Consider the following 17,176-nt stretch of genomic DNA (forward strand, 5'->3'; position numbering starts at 1 on the left):
AAATTTCATAAGTGGTAAGCGGAGTGTTTGTTTCGATTATGCAAAATCGAAAATATGGAAGCAGATTCAAACAAATGTTTTCGATAAGGTACGTACATTCTGCAAAGGGATTTGTCATAAGGTTCCAAGCGAAAACAAGTAACTCTTTCATTGACAAGAAAAATAAAGATCATCTAAGAAGCAAAGTTCAAACAGAATAAGCTTGAATTGACTCGTTAGCTCTTGGGAGGAAATAAGAGTTTTGGGATCAGGACAGAAAAATATCGCAGTTGATGAGAACGCAACAACAAAGCAAACGTTCAACGTCTCATTTCTTTCTTAACCTTGTTATTTCTCATGAATATTTGTTACTTTTCATCGGTTTTTATTACGTCTCATGAATTCTAAATGAACATTTTTATAAATCAGTCAAATGAATATTTTCAAAGAATTTTTTTTACTTCCCCCTCAAAAATCTAACATCTTGTTGTCAACTTCAATTTGACAAGAAATTTTGACATTCAGTTATTTGGGTCATGACCCAATCGATTTTTAGTTGTCCATCGAAATGAAACCAGTTCAATGAAATTTCATTTCATTTCATCCAATGAAAATCCCTTTAACCCTGGAAAGGTAGTCTGCGTCTGGGAGGGAGAAACGAATACTACACTCAAAACAGAGAACACGCACATGCGTCGTTTTCTGATAGCGTGTAACTATCTTCTTGCTGTAACGCATGCATGTAACTCAAACAAAGGAATACTGAATGTGCAAATATTACAGACTAATTTTTCGAGTCTGTGTTTTTTTCAATTTGCCGTTGCATGAAAGTTTTTTCAGAGTTTTGAGTTCAACCTTGATGAAGTGGGTTCGAATTTGTAACCAACGCCTTAAATCATGAGAAGCGCAAGTTTATTAATCGATGTACGCTAGCATGATTATTACTTGAAGCTTATGAAATTTATTATTTTACGTAAAAACAAACCCAAATATTTTGTAAAACGACAATGAATACAAAAACTGTTTGCGATGAATGTTTTTTCGAGCAACGCGATACCTTCCAGTTATAACAATACTCTTCGCAAAAAATGCTTTTTTTCCTTGGTTCAAATTGACAGTCAATGTCATCTCATTCTGGTTCATTTTGACACTCACACAGCTTCGTATCCGTTTCTCCCTCCCAGGTCTGCGTCAATTTGACTCCTCGCTTTTAGTGACATTGCCCTCGTCTTTTCAAATATGGCGAAAACGTTTTCGTTTTTCAAAAAACTGAATTCTGGTATTTGTTATGCATCGATGTGTTAACATCGTAATAAACACTTATTAAATTTCGAACAAAATTTGCATCAAAAACCGCATCAATTTAATGCCAAAATAAGATTATCTTTCCAGGGTTAAGAAACGATTTAAAGATTTTTTGAGAATAATTAAGAATAAAATTTTTGATAGTAGCTTTAAGCCTTATCTTGCCGCTCAATTTTTTGGATTTTCCTGTTTTCTTGTTTCAGTTTTTTGTTTGAGAACTTGTTCAACTGAAATTGAAATAATATATTTTTTTATTATCTGTTTAAAAAGGTTTCAGTCAGGTTGGTTCTCGGAGCGTTTTATACATTTTGAGTTGAATTCGGTGTACTTGTTCGGTTTTTTATAATCTTTTTAAACTTTCAGGGAAGTTTTTATTTTTCTAGCTTCTACAGAAGCTTTCAGTCGTATTGAACTAACTGTTGAATTCTTTTTGTTTTTGGTCTATTCGATTCCTTCGAGTGGCTTCAACATAACTAGAAATGAACCTTTGTTTTGGCTATTTCAATTTTTTTGGTTTCAGTAATTTTCAGTTAAGTTTTGGCTAGTCTCAAATTTTGTTTTGCTAGCAACCATTTTGGATTGGGTAGACTTTGAGGTCTATTCTGTTGTTTTTCTGGAGATTAGAAGTGTTTTCAATCATTCAAAGCATAATTTGTGACCATATTTTTCGGTTTTCTCTAGACCGTAAAGGCGCTTGCAAGTATTTGGATTTCTATGATGGTTTGATGGCAACTGCCAATGAGGTATTAACATTTCAGCTCCCTTTTTATCAAATATTGCCAGCATTGAAATTATTTTTTGGGTTAGTCTCTTTCAACTTCAGAAATATTGACAGCAAAATTTAGAATCAAGCTGTAGCTTTTCCCTATTTGGATCTATTGGCTTGTTTCCCAGTGCTACTGAATTTTGATGCGATTTTTTTGATTTATGACTTTTCTAGTCTCGGTGGCTTTGGGCTGAATCTGAAATTTTTATTGTTATTCTTTTGCCGACATTTTTTATATTTAATCACTGAATAAACCACAAAAACAAACCGTTTCCGAATTTTTCTTTGTAAAAAAGTGTTCAGTTGGACAAATAGGAGGGAAGTGAATGGGGTTTTACAACTTCACGATTGTCCACGGAAGGGGATGAGAACGTGTGGCATGTTTACGGCCTCTTAAGCATTCTCAGGCTCCCCACTTACGCTACTTTCTCATTAAAATTCATAATACTGTGACTAACTCTTGGCCAAATAAGTCCCTCTTGTGATAAAATTCGCCAGAAGAAAACATAGTTGAAACTTTTTCTAGAAAATAAATAAGCGATGCTTGGGAGGAGAAACAAGGCTGTAGGTAGTAGAGTAGTTAGCGTAATAGAAAGGGTAAAAAATATACACAAGCACGGATAGATAGAAGCAGTCACTTGGGCAAAGTCACAATAGGTCAACTTATTTATTTCAAAATAAATTCAGTTTAACATACGTATTTTTTGGAATACATTGTCATAAATGCAAACATTTATTAATTTCAATAACTGCCATGAAATATAACACACACAGCTGTACAATTTGAGTTAAACGAGTAGACAAAGAAGTATTATAAGTTAAGTTGTCAGATTGTGATTATGGTTGACGTTCTAGGTTGACGCAAATTACATTTGTGACATTTGTGAACTCCAAAACAACTTACCTTCAATTAGTAAAATCAATAATTTATATTGAAAGTACATTCTTTTAAAAATCCATCGTAAATCCAAGTCAAAGAAGCGTTAAAGTTGGAAATAACAAATTTTTTATTTCAAAAGTGTTATAGTTTCATACTAATGAATTTGGCTAAAATAAAAAAAAAATTGAGACAAATTTAAGAATATTGTTGCAAAATTTAAAAATAAAACTGTTTGATCGATATTTCATACTGAATATTCAATAGCTTCGGTGCTACATTTCGCTTCGGAATTTGATTTGGCAGGTGAAAGTTTTTAGGGATAACAAATATGTCCATAATAGTTTTACACCCCTCCCTCTTACGGAAGGGAAAAGTTTCCTACAAATGAAACACAAATTTTCGCTCATCTCGAGAAATAATCGAATAAATGGAACCAAATTTCATATGTTAAGGTTTTTGAGAGCAAGAAAAATTTTCATGGTTGTTCGAGATCCCTCCTTCTTCTGAAAGAGAGGGCTCATACAAGTGAAACACAAATTTCTCAACAACTCAAGAACTAATCAAATTAGTTGTGTGAACAAAAAAAAGAACTAATATAGTGAATGGAACCAAATTTGGCATGTGGATGTTTTTAAGAGCAAAAAATATTTTCATGACGTTTCGACACTCCTTCCACTTCTGGATGGAAGGGCTCTTATACAAAACAAACACAAATTTTTTATAGTGATTGCTCTGGAAGGGTAAGGAGGTCTCCCGTACGAATTGAACAGCTATTTCAACTAGGTTTTCCGGAAAACAGCCTGAAATAATCGGGTCGATGCAGGAGCCAAGGACTCGACTCCAGATGCCGTTTTTAAATTGAGAATGCAAACATCCGGTTTTCAAGATGGGTGTTTCCGGAACCAGAATAGTACCCAGAGGCCAGAAAATGTCTCCAAATGTTATTTTTAAATTCAAGATGGCGATTTCCGGTTTCTGAAAACAGCGGAAAGTGACCAAATACCACCCTACACACTTAATTTATCTCGGCAAACTTTCCAACAGCTGAGCGAGTTCAGCGAAGTTTTTAACAAATGTCAGCAATATATTTCGACGAACATTCAGCAAATATATCGATCTACCGTGAGCCAGCATGTATTGACATCTCGTTTGCCGAAGTTCTTGAAAATTCTGCCGAAAACTTGTAGAACACTTTGCTGAATTTATCAGCTGTTGAGTTCTCGGCAACAAAATCTAAGTGTGTACACACTTAGATAATATCACCGAGTGCGGTAAAATGAATTACCGAGAAACCAACAGCTGAGTTCTCGGTAAAAATCTCGGTAATACATCAAAATACCGAGATTTTGTAAAATCAACAATTGACAACTTGTCAAACTTTAACGAGATTCTCGGTAATATTTTACCGGGACTCAGAAATTTCAACTGTCGATTTATTACGAAAATTCCGGTTAAATTTACGGAAGTACGCATTTTGCGATTTCTCAGATAAATCCAGGAAATGATGAAAACGATTGATTATCCGTATAATTTTATTAATTATCTTGTCAAATGATTCAACTTATTACAGCATTGGTAGAAACAGGAGAGTTTTGTTGCTTCCTGGAAATAAAACAACATTCAACTCTGCAACTTCTATCCTGCGAAGTGAATCGTTAACCTACAAAATTGAGCAAGGAAAGAATTAATTGTTATCTTTTAGTATTATATTTTTAATAAACACAAACAAGATCTGAGAAATAATATTGTATACTTACTCAACTTTTTAGGTTAATGTTTCTCCGGAATGATAATTAACCGCGAAACCTGTTCCTTTTACATATAAACCGAAACACGAACAAAACTGATAGTGAATCTTTCGTTATTTTGACAGTTCTATTTTTCGGAATCTCGGTAAAAGCGGTTTTTGGTTCAACGAGATCTCGGTTAACCCTTAAATGCGCACGACATTAAAAAATCATCTAAAAACATAAAATCTTTGTTTAACAGGTTTACTGCTCTAAAACTAACCAATATGCATAAAAAAATTGAAAGATTTACTTTTTAATGTGCAAATATTACCATGTTGTTTTTAAACTACACTGTGACTTTACCGCAGAATAAAGTCGAAACAATTACTTTTGTTAACAGTAACTATAAAATTGACCTTTTTTTAGTATAATTACTGATAATTCAGACATTTTCACTAACCACCAACCTTATTTTAAAATTAATTTTCAAAGACAGTCAGCACCACTCGGGAATCTCGCCATGTTTTTTTTCGTTCCCGAGATTTTGACAGCAAAATTTGAAAAAAAAAAAAAAAACATTCAAATACAGTACTTCCAGCTGTTAAGTTTTTTTCGTTAGAGTCTAGAGAGCTGTTTAAATGAATTATATTTCTAAAAAATACTAAAATACGTATATTTTAAAACGGTTTTAGTAGTGTTGTTTTAAAACAACATAGCGCATTTAAGGGTTAAATTATGTCAAGCTTCCGAGATTCGGTATTTTAGTTTACTGATCTCGGAAATTTGCTGTTTTACGGATTTTTTCGGCCAACAAATTTACGGTATTCCGGTAAACACATTCGGTTTCCGATTTTTTAGTAATTTTGTTACGAAACAACGGTACACGAAAATGTTTTCAAGTAGTTCGGTATTCTACTTTACCGAGAAAATATTATGAAGTTAAGCGTGTATTGAGTATCTCTGGAGCCAGAGTGTTGCAAGGAGATAAGAATTGACCTCAGACACCATTTTGAAAATGGACTGTACCACCCAATGTGGATAATTTCAGAATAGAGGCGATGTACAGAAGCCAAAAGTCGAGGATGTTGTCATTTCGATCAAACCAATCATTTCAAACGATTTGTCTTCTGACTTTGATAATATCCTATGGCCGATTCGTCGTGCATTTACATACTATAAACAAGTCGCAAAAAATCAATGAATTTTGTATGTTCAAAATTATTGTATTAAACACAAAAATAGGCGGGGCAAAGTTTGCCGGGTCAGCTAGTTTTCCCATGATAGTACTCAAACAAACTACTCAAAGAGTATTTCGCCAGTATCGTTTTTTTTAACTTTAAAAATTCAACTCCAACTCAATAGCATATTGGAAGCAGATATATTTATTCGGCGTTTTATTCAAAACATCACTTATTTTCAATAAATCTTTATTAGAAAGTTTTCTATATAACTTAAGTAACTGTTACAGTATGCAGGAAAGTTTGTTCATTATTTCAACTTTGTGAATGATGTACAATATATGTTTGTAGACGGGATGAAACTGACACGAGTTAAAGTTAATTCTTACGGCATGGAGTGTGTTCAATTGTTTGTGCAACAATGGTACTCGTTGTGTCCTATGGCGATTTTTTTCTTATTTCTGTTAATTCCATAAACAAATGCGCTTTGTCAGAAGCATGTGGGTAAGTTTTGATTGCCATCAAATTCAACTAGTTACTCGAATTTTTCTTAATGCTGGATATGTTGTTTAGACTGTGCTCGATGTTAACACTAACAACGAATAATATTTTCAATTACTGTTGTCAACTAATAAACCTAGGGTTTTTTTCCTTTCTATTCAAATAACGATGTCTTACATTATTAACCTTCCCTTGCTTTAAGCGTTAGTTGCATTAGTATTTGATGCTTCGTTACTAGTAATTTAAATAGTACGAAGTTAAAATTTTAATATTATTTACAGCACTTGACTTAACCTTAACTACTAGACTTGGGGCTGGGAATATGATTAGATCCTTTGCTACGGCTTCATCTCGATCACTTGTTCACACGTATTCTTCCCGCGGACACCTACGGGTTGTTGCGTTGCATCATACATACTGCTCGGGCGCTTCCTCGTCTTTGATGGTGGTGTAGTGCACCTTTTTCGAAACGTGATCAACCACTGGAGTTATCAGTGTCTTCAGCTTATCCTTGCTAACGTAAATCAGCGACCCAACGAGCACCGCCAGGATGCAACTCAGACAGACCAGAACAAAGATCAATGTTACCGTGTGGTCCCGTTTGCCGGAACGTGGTTTTTGGCATTTTTTCATGTTTAAGGAAAGAATCGGTTCCTGATGCTTCTTGTTACGGAAACACACAAGGTTCTCTCGATTTCGAACCGTTACGTTCGTTTTCCGCATCCACTCATACATGGGGTATATATTACAGCTGCAGTTGAATGGGTTGAAGGTAAAATCCACCATAAGATTGACCAACCGTCCTTCGTGTGACTGTACGGAGTCGAGCATATCCATGTCGTGTGGTCGAAGAACCTCGAATTTGTTACGTTCTAAATCAAGGAAACGGAGTTTTCTTAAACAGGAAACGTTAAAATTTATCTCTGTCAGTTGATTATCACCCAGATGCAGATCTAATAAAGCTGGGAGATCGCAGAACACCCGTTTGTCATTAAACTTGGATATTTCGTTCTGTTCCAGATGAAGCTTAACTAGTTTGGTTAAGTTACTACTCACGAAAATATCGTGAAGATCCGCAGATAGCTCTGCCGATGTGTTGTCAGAAAAAGCATTAGTTAAATGCAGCTCCATAAGATTAATAAAGTTCGAGAACACTCTCGGGTGGTGATGATTGTATTCGTCATCATCGTAGCGTGAAATGCTCAAGTTGTTATGGTTTAAAATCAGTCGCTTTACGTTCGAAACGTGATGGTACGTCTTGCCGCGGATTTCTCGTATGTGATTATTACTCATGTCGACAATTGACAGATTGGCGAGATCGTTTATAGCACCGAATACGTTCCAGGGCAGCTCTTCGATGTAGTTTCCGGTGAATATGACGACCTCCGTCTGCAGTGGCAGATACTCCAGGATGGTTGTATCTCGGAAGCCTTCGTCGGTGCAGTTGACGACGTACCGCGTTTGGTAGTTGTACATCTGCTGGCCACAACGGCATTTGCCACGAAACTTTTCTCCGCAGTCATCCGCCCGTGAAATGCCGATGATTGCGAGCACAGTCAGTGCGACGCTGATTGGGTTCATCGTTTTATTTTGATTCTAAAAGATAAAATGAACAAAGAATGTTAATTATTAGCTGTGTATTGAAAACGATTCACATGAATGGCAGAAGATGGTATTCTCATGAGGTTGGAATTTATCATTTTAGATTATTTTTAGTTGAAGTTGAAGATTACAGTGATAATAAATTTTTTATACTCATTTCATGTCTTATGTAAAGCAGTGTGAATTGCAACTCTTGTGTAATATACGAGTAGAAAATGGACATATGTTGGAAAGTTTGTACTAAAACAAGCATTAAAAAAGAACAAACTATCAAAGGAAAAATAAAATGTAATTCTGTGAATTACGCTATGCCCTAAAAGTGCATCTAGTGTTCAGAGACTTGAATGAAGTTTTTCCGTAAACAAACGGAGGAACGGCGAGCAATTACTCTGCTAACTTTCAAGACATATATTCAACAATAAAACACTCAGAATTATTAGGTACCACAATATATTTATAGTTAGGACGCTATCAGAAACTATGATACAGGAAATATTTGCAGAAAAAAAAAAAAAATGAATAAAACAGCTTCCATAGCTCCAGGCGAGTCAAATTCCAATATGGAAAAGCAATTTATACAACATGCGTTCTTTCCAAAAACTCCGTCGTCGTATAACTTTACTCATATTAGTAATGATCTCCATTCATCCCTTCGGCTTTACTCTGCTACTCAACTTGGCTTCACCAACATGTTTGGCCGAATTCTCGATAAAGCCGTCTGCTAGTTTTTAGACTCTAAACCGAAAGCGACATGCCATCCTCCTTCCACGATGTACACACCCGATAACTTCCTTCATAATTGAAACTATATTCGGTCCACCCACATTCATGCTTCATCCGCCGGGATGAAGGTTGAATCCTGATTCGATACATGGTGTTGAGTTGAAGTAATGCGTCGCTCGTGCTCTGTACAAATTTGAACCGCTATTTTGTTGTAATAAATATTTTTTTACGGTAAAAAATAAACTTATACTTCGGTATTTTAAGTAACGCATATTATTTTGTTTGTGTAAATTTACCCTGTATTACGGATGGACCAACATCGCAGCAGAGCGACCGATGGAAGGCGATGTGGCAATCTCGTTACGGTTTGGCGCCTCTTTTGGTCTCTGAGACATAAAACAGGGTGTTTACGGAAAATGGCAAATTGATTGCTATTAGAAGAAACTTTCCACTGGTACCGTGGATCGTGCCGGTAGCAGACAATCTGCTGGGTGGGTGGCATGCACAAAAAGCGTTTCAATTTATTGATGAAATCTAGTTCAGGATTTCCTTCCGTCTACTCATATTACCTTGGTCCAGGAGCTTACTTTTCATTATCGGGCAACTTTTGCCATAAATTATAGCTACTTATATTAAACAATCTTGGTACATATTCAGTTTCGGAAGGCCTAGGTCGTATAGGCATTGCTTTACTGTACTACACCGCTGAGAATAGGCTGTGGCTCATTGCTATTAATATTATAGTCACTTTCTTAAGATTAATTTATAAGATTCAGCCATCAAAAATGTTTGTTCAATTTAGGTGTGGAAATGACTGCCATGCTTACATTGCGTCGTTCATCAAAGAACAGAACTGCAGGTCAAGGGCATTTTTCCAACAACCTTTCCCAATTTTTTTCCAATTCCAGTGTTCCAATAAAACCCGATTACACACCGGTACGCTTCACTCGTATTTACCATCAATCAAAATTGATGCTTACAAAAATCTGTTTGTCGAATGTGTAGCTGCCAACAAATCAGAAACAAACTTGCAATCGTATTAATTACTCACCACTGGCTGTATAAATCAAAACCATTCAGATTGTATTTCGTTTCGTTATTCCCAGAACACACTTCATAAAGTGCGCCCTCAGGTGGTAGCCCATTTGGCCAAAAAGTTTTCATTAATTGATTATATGAGCTCTCGGGGGAATCATTTTGTCGAACCGGTAAAGTGTATGTTGTTTAAGTATTATACATCTCGCATTATTAACAAACATCATGCTGTTCTCTTTGCTTATTGTTGGTAAAATCCTACATCGTTTAATCATCATATATCAATTTGATTAATATGTTTAATTATTATTCTCAATATGTAGTTGGCCACTGAATCCTTTCTGTCCCATATCCAATTTAATTATTATTTATTAAAAATTGACTTACCGTTTAGGATACAAGAACTTTAATTTGCTTTGTTAAAAAAAACTTTGTAATATATTGTGGCTTTGAGCCACCTGACCAGTATTTTACAGAGCTGTAACTCCAACTGATATTTATATCCATGAATGTTGGAAAATATCTGGCTAAAATACTTTTCCAAAACCTAAGAATGAGTTTATTTTATATTTTTTGCCTTTCTCCTAGAAAGGTATAGCAATCACTTGCAAAACCGAAGATATAAAAGTGCTCCAAAGGGCCGAATGGCATATATCACTCGACTCAGCTCGACGAGCTGAGCATTTGTGTGTGTGTATGTGTGTGTGTGTGTGTGTGTGTGTGTGTGTGTGTGTGTGTGTGTGTGTGTGTGTGTGTGTGTGTGTGTGTGTGTGTATGTGCAGATTTTTATTCTCACTCACTTTTCTCAGAGATGGCTGGTCCGATTTTCATGAAATTAATTGCAAATATTGTAATCGGATTTTTAGTTTAGAGGTTATGTATCAAAAGGTAAAAATCATGAAACAACATTATCTCTAAAACTACATAACCGATTTGAACAAAATTGGTTTCAAATGAACGGGCTACCTGAAAAACCCTTAACTTTTGAATTTTATAAAGATTGGACATGTGGTTTAAAAGTTATGAAAAGAAACGTGTTTTTAGGACTGTTTAATCTCACTCATGTTTCTCAGAGATGGCTGGACCGATTTTCAAAAAATCAGTGTCAAATGGAAGGTCTAGTTGCCCCATAAGACCCTATTGATTTGCTTTGCAATCAGATCATTACTTTGCCTGTTATGTTTAAAAATGTGAAATCCAGCTATGAATAGGAACATATTCCGAAGACTACTTGGACTCACTCACTTTTCTCAGAGATGGCTGACCCGATTTCCACAAAATTAGTGTCAAATAATAAGTCTAGCTGCCTCATAACACCCTATAGAATTTTACTGTAATCGGACTGTAATTTCGTCTGTAATGTACCGAAATGTGAAAATCACGAAACTTCATTATCTCTGGAACTACACAACCGATTTGATCAATATTATTATCAGATGAGCGGGCTAGTTAAGAGTTAACTGATGAATTATGATTGAACACGTGGTTTCAAAAAATTTTGGCTGCCCTGTACGTTCCTATTTCATTTGATTATAATCGAAGTTAAGAAACCGTTATGTATTAAATTAATAATAAAACAGCGAAAGTCTATTATCTTAAAGATTACATGACTCATTTGAACATAACTAGTGTCATACGAACGAGTCATCTCTCAAACTTACAAATAACAAACTTCATAACAATTTGTTATGTGGCTCAAAAGTTATGGAAAGAAAAGAAATTCAAAGATTATTGAAAACTACACCTGCTTTGATCGATATAGAGGCCTCAACATAATTTAAATGTGGTATCATACTATTTGAACGTTCCAAATTCATTGATTCTTTGCGTGTTTAAAATCTGCAAATGCACGACGAATCGGCCATAGGATATGATCAAAGACGAATAACAAATCGTTTAAAATGATTGGTTTTATCGAAATGACAACATCCTCGACTTTTGGCTTCTGTACATCGTTTTAATTCTGAATATATTCATATTGGGTGGTATTCGGTCATTTTCTGCAGATTTTCTGGCATCAATCTAACACCGGAAATACCCATATTGGGGGGTATTTAGTTATTTTGGTTGTTTTCCAGAAACTAAAAGTGGTCGTCTTTACACTAGTAAGTAAGAGCAATAAGTGTTGTTGTCTGGTCCCGTTTACGTGTTCGTTCTATCAGTGTTGTATGGTCGTCTTTAAGTTCAAAATGGTGTCCAGGGTCAATGTTTGGTTTCTATGCATCATCTCGATTACGGAAATATCCATATTGAGTATTATTCGGTTATTTTCAACTGTTTCCTAAAAGTTGCCATTTAGCAATTTAAAATGGCGCCTGAGGTCAATTGTTAGCTCCTTGCATCATTCTGGTTCCAGAGATACTCATATTGGATAGTATTTGTTTATTTTAGACTGTTTTTCACAAACCGGTAGTCGCCATCTTGGATTTCAAAATGGTATTTAAGATAATTTCTGGCCTCTGAGAGTCATTCGGGTTGAAGAAACACCCATATTGGGTGTTATTCGATTATTTTCGGCTGTTTCCCAGAAACCTGAAGTCGCCAACCTAGAATCCAAAATGGGGTCTGTGGTCGATTTCAGCTGCTGTGTATCATTCTAGAACCGAAGGGAGATACTCATGTTAGACGGAAATCGGCCATTTTTGGCTGTTTTCCAGAAACCAGAAGTTGCCATCCTGCAATTCATAATGGTGTCTGAGGTCAATTTTTAGCTTCTTGCAACATTCTGGCTCCGGAGATACTCATACTGGGTGGTATTTGATCACTTTGGGCTGTCTTTCAGAAACCGAAAGTTGTCATTTTGGACTTTAAAATTGCCTGTGAAATCAATTTCTGTCATCTGGGCGTAATTCTGGTTCCGAAAACATTCATATTGAATGGTATTTGGTCATTTCCGGCTGTTTGCCAGACACCGGAAGTCACCATCCTAAAATTCAAGATTGTGTCTGTGATTAATTTTTAGCTTCTGTCCATCTTTAATGAGAATCGTCCATTTCAGGCCGTTTTCCAGAAACCGGAAGTTGCCATCTTACAATTCAAAATGTTATCTGAAGTCGATTTGTGGCTCCAGTGCATCATTACGGTTCCTGAAATACCCATATTGGGTGATATTGGTCGTTTGCCGCTGTTTTTCAGAAACCGGAAGTCTGGATTTCATGATTTTGACTCCATTTTGGATTTCACGATGGCATTTGAAGACAATGCCGATCGATTCTAGCTCCTGTGTATCATTTTAAAGCCGGATATTATTATGTTGGGTGGAAATTGGCCATTTTTGGCTGTTTCCCTAAAACCGGAAGTCGCCATCTTACAATCCAAAATGTTGCCTGAGGTCGATTATGGAACAAATTTATTACCACTAAAAACATTCACCTGCCAAATATGGTTCCATTTAGTTGGTTAGCTCTCGAGATGTGCAGAAATTTGTGTTTCATTTCCACTTCCAGGAAAAGGAGGGGCGTCCAACTATTATGAACATATTTGTTACCCCCTAAAACATCCACATGCCAAATTCGGTTTCATTTGCTTGGTTTGTTCTTGAGTTGTGCTGAAATTTATGTTTCATTTGTATGGGACCCCTCCCTTCCAGGAGTGGGAGGAATCTCAAACTATCATAGGAACCTTTATCGGCATTAAAAACCCCTGCATACAAATTTTCACGTCGATCGGTTCGGTAGTTTTTGAGCCTATATGGATCAGACACACAGACAGACAGACCGGACTGCATTTTATATGTATAGATTACAACATCCATGTTTTAGAACCTAAAGAGTGAATATACATTTATTGGATTGGAGCGTTCATGTAAATCTATTTTCACAAATAATAAGATTGAATCAGAAAGGCTGGGTCTGACCGCTAGGTGGATTAATTTAGGTTTTTTTTATTTCAAAGCAATGTTTTACAATTTTCGAGAAAAATTCTTTGCGCCATTAATCAATATTTTTTCCGAACAATTGATTTTCTTTTTGAAAAGTTTTCATAAAGCTACACCATGTACAAAAATCACTGAATTTACACTACCTTTACCTTAAGATTCTGATTTTTCTCCAACGTGATTTACATGACGCGGTCTTGTTTTGTTCTAATCAAGAAAAAAAAAATGAATTTTTTCCTTGCGGTATATGAAAAGAGACTACCTTCGACGAGATTTTCAGCAATTTAGTTTTTCCAATTCCGATGAATTTCAACACATCACAGAGAATTTTTATCAAAAATGACCAACTAGCCCTCTACTCTACATAAACAATGTCATGTGTTAGCTACTGAGATATAAATTGTTAACAATAGTTTCTATAATTTTTTCAGCTTTACAAAAATATTGGAAAATTGTAATTTTTAACACATTTGCGCGAAACACTTTCCTTCCTAAACATAACAGGCAAAGTAAAAGTCCGATTGCAAAAAAAATCAATAGCGTCTTATGAGGCAACTAGACCTTCCATATGACACTGATTTTGTGGAAATCTGTCCAGCCATCTCTGAGAAACATAAGTGAGATTAAACACTCTCCAGAACACGTTTCTGTAAATAACTTTTGAACCACATGTCTAATCTTTATGAAATTCAAAAGTTAGGGTTTTTTTAGGAAGCCCGTTCAGTTAAAACTAATTTTGTTAAAAACGATTGAGTAGTTTCTGAGATAATGATGTTTCGTGATTTTTACATTTTTAAACATAACCTCTAAACCAAAAATCCGATTTCAATAAAATTCAATCTCTGAGAAAATCGAGTGAGATTGGGAGAGCGTTACACACACACATACAGAAAATGCTCAGCTCGTCGAGCTGAGTCGAGTGATATACGACATTCGGCCCTTTTGAGCACTTTTATACCTTTAGTTTTTGCAGTGATTGCGATACCTTTCTAGGAGAAACGCAAAAAGTTGAAACTCTCCAAACTTGATTTAAAAATATTTCGGAAACGGATGCATTTAAATAGTAAGTCGCCATGAGCTTTATGGTTTAGAATTACTATTGAAAACATATTGCATCATTGGATTTTCATTTTTCTCAAATTGAAATTGACAAAATTCTTGAAAATTTACCCTATAGGAAAGAATTTACCTTACATTTCTCAATCCTGTTTTTTTATCAAACGTGTTAGCGTAATGTCGAGTTTCAATGAAAAATAAATTTCGAGGGAAACTCAACTCTTTTTTGTAATTATATAAATTTAAGTGTTTGTTTTCTAATTATTAAAATTTCATTCGAAATAATTTGATATGATATGCACGCGTATTGAGTTAATCTGGCGAATGGTCCACTTTGAGAAAGGGGTTTACTTGTGGTTTATTTACCGTCCGGAGCTCAATTTTTTTGACCGAACAAGAGAAAATTTTATAATTAGGTATAGGGTAAACTAATCTATAGTGGACCCCTTTCCTATAGTGGACCGCTCGTCAGATTACCTCAATTCCTCTCGACATTAAATCGCCAGACTAACTTAATTTTTGCGAACACTTGTAAGGGTTTTAAGAGAACTTCTATCAGGACCCCTCTATTTATTAACCTATAGTGGACCACCCGTTAGATAAACTTCATTTCTCTTAACATCAATCGAAACTTATAAATGTTTGTGATGCAGATTGGATGGATAAGATGTTTTTCAATGGAATTTTCCGATTTTTCGGGACTCGTAAGTAATATACGTAGAAAACTGTATTCTACGTTTTCTACGGTAGAAAACCTCTTGCAAGTAGAAAACTCTCAAACACTCGAAAATGCAAAGTATGAGTCATAAAATACCATTCGCTGCGTTGATTAGGTGAATTTAAGTAACGGAAGAATTAAAATAAATGAAAAGAAACACGAAGAAGCAAAAAAGTGTATTTCCGGACTACTTTGTGATTAAGGGCGAAACAAGCAATGATAAAGAAACTAAAAGAAGCAAACAAAGTTTCCACTCAATAATTAAATCGTAATTCACGGATCAACAACATATTTGTTGTCATCCAAAAATGCTAATGAAAGCAAAATCGCATAACATACTTCACATATGAAATCAGTGCAACAGCAAAGGCGCATCTCAGGCCTGATTTCTACAGAGCTATGCTATCGCTGTCAAATCTCATTTATTTAGAGCGCACCCAACATCTCAATGGCTCATGGTTCCCCCGGCATATATAAAAAACCCACCAAAAATTCCATGTAAAGACCCGGGACGAAACTTGTTTTTTGAAAATGCTCGTGCTCAGCACTGGAACGGCCGATTTGGGAAAACTTGGAATTTTATTCAAGGGGAATAGTTGCTCTAAGTTTTGGTAAAGGTGCCACCCCTCTGGACCCCTCCCCGTTTTCGTGAGACGCAAATATGTCTTGTGTTTTTTCTCCTAATTTTTCAAACAGATTGAGCAAACACTGGGAATTTTCATATGTATCAATTGCTCCATATATCAAATCATGTCAGGTGGTTGAAATATGTTATAAGAGTGAATCTAGAGTTTCCAAATTATTTCAGTGCAAATTCACAAAACTACGTATATTTATAAAAATCAAACAACAAAACCGTTCTTCAAGTTTTAGGCTCTACATTTTTGCGGTAAGATCTCCTGAATCCATACGCGATGAAAAATTTATATTAGCATGCAAACATTGTGAGAAAAACTAGTTTAAATTCACCAAAGTACGTATTTTACCAGTCTCCCACGGTAGGTTTAAACTTAGCTCTTCAATTTTCAAGCTCTATATTTTCAGAGTGACGTCTCCTAAACCTAAGGATGGTGAAAGATTTATTCTAGAAAATCAAGTTTTCATAAGAACTCGTACTTTAGTGAATTCAAACTCGTTTTTCTCTAAATCTGTGCATGCTAGAATAAATCTTTCCGCATCTAACGCATCTACGTTACTCTAGAAATCTAGAACTTGAAAATTGAAGAGCCAAGTTGAAACCTACTGTGGGAGACTGAGAAAATTAGGTTTCCGTGAAAATACGTACTCTAGTGAATTTAAACTCGTTTTTCTCAAAATATTTGCATGCTAAAATAAATATTTAATCGCATATTGATTCAGGAGACCTTACATCAAAAATGTAGAGCTTAAAATTCGAATAACGATTTTCTTATATGAATTTTATGCAAATACGTAGTTTTGTGATTTAGTACTGAAATAATTTAGAAACTCCAAAATTCACTCATGCATACTATGTTTCATCCACCTGACATGATTTGATACATGGAGCTATTGATACGTATGAAAATTCCCAGTGTTTGCTCAATTTGTTTGAAAAATTAGAAAAAACACAGACATATTTGCGTCTAACGAAAACGGGGAGGGGTCCAGAGGGGTGGCATCTTTACCAAAACAACTAGAGCAACTATTCCCCTTGAATAAAAGTCCAAGTTTTCCCAAATCGGCCGTTCCAGTGCTGAGAACGAGCATTTTCAAAAAACAAGTTCCATCTCGGGTCTTTACGGGTTAAACGGAGGCAGGAAGAATTCTTTGCACGCCCGGGAAAAATAACTTAAAAATGAGTTAGA

The 17,176-nt window shown here is 35.4% G+C and overlaps 1 protein-coding gene across 1 annotated transcript in view; it reads right to left on the reverse strand.

Moving 5' to 3' along the window:
- Positions 1-6,070: 6,070 nt before the first annotated feature.
- Positions 6,071-17,176, reverse strand: part of LOC129731345 (SLIT and NTRK-like protein 4) — a 50,296-nt gene continuing 39,190 nt past the window's right edge. Inside the window, exon 2 of the mRNA XM_055691243.1 lies at positions 6,071-7,935. Coding sequence (XP_055547218.1) covers positions 6,748-7,935 — 1,188 coding nt within the window. The 3' untranslated portion in view covers positions 6,071-6,747. The remainder of the gene's footprint in view (positions 7,936-17,176) is intronic.

Source organism: Wyeomyia smithii, chromosome 3 (assembly GCF_029784165.1).
Source record: "Wyeomyia smithii strain HCP4-BCI-WySm-NY-G18 chromosome 3, ASM2978416v1, whole genome shotgun sequence".
Lineage (NCBI taxonomy): Eukaryota > Metazoa > Arthropoda > Insecta > Diptera > Culicidae > Wyeomyia > Wyeomyia smithii.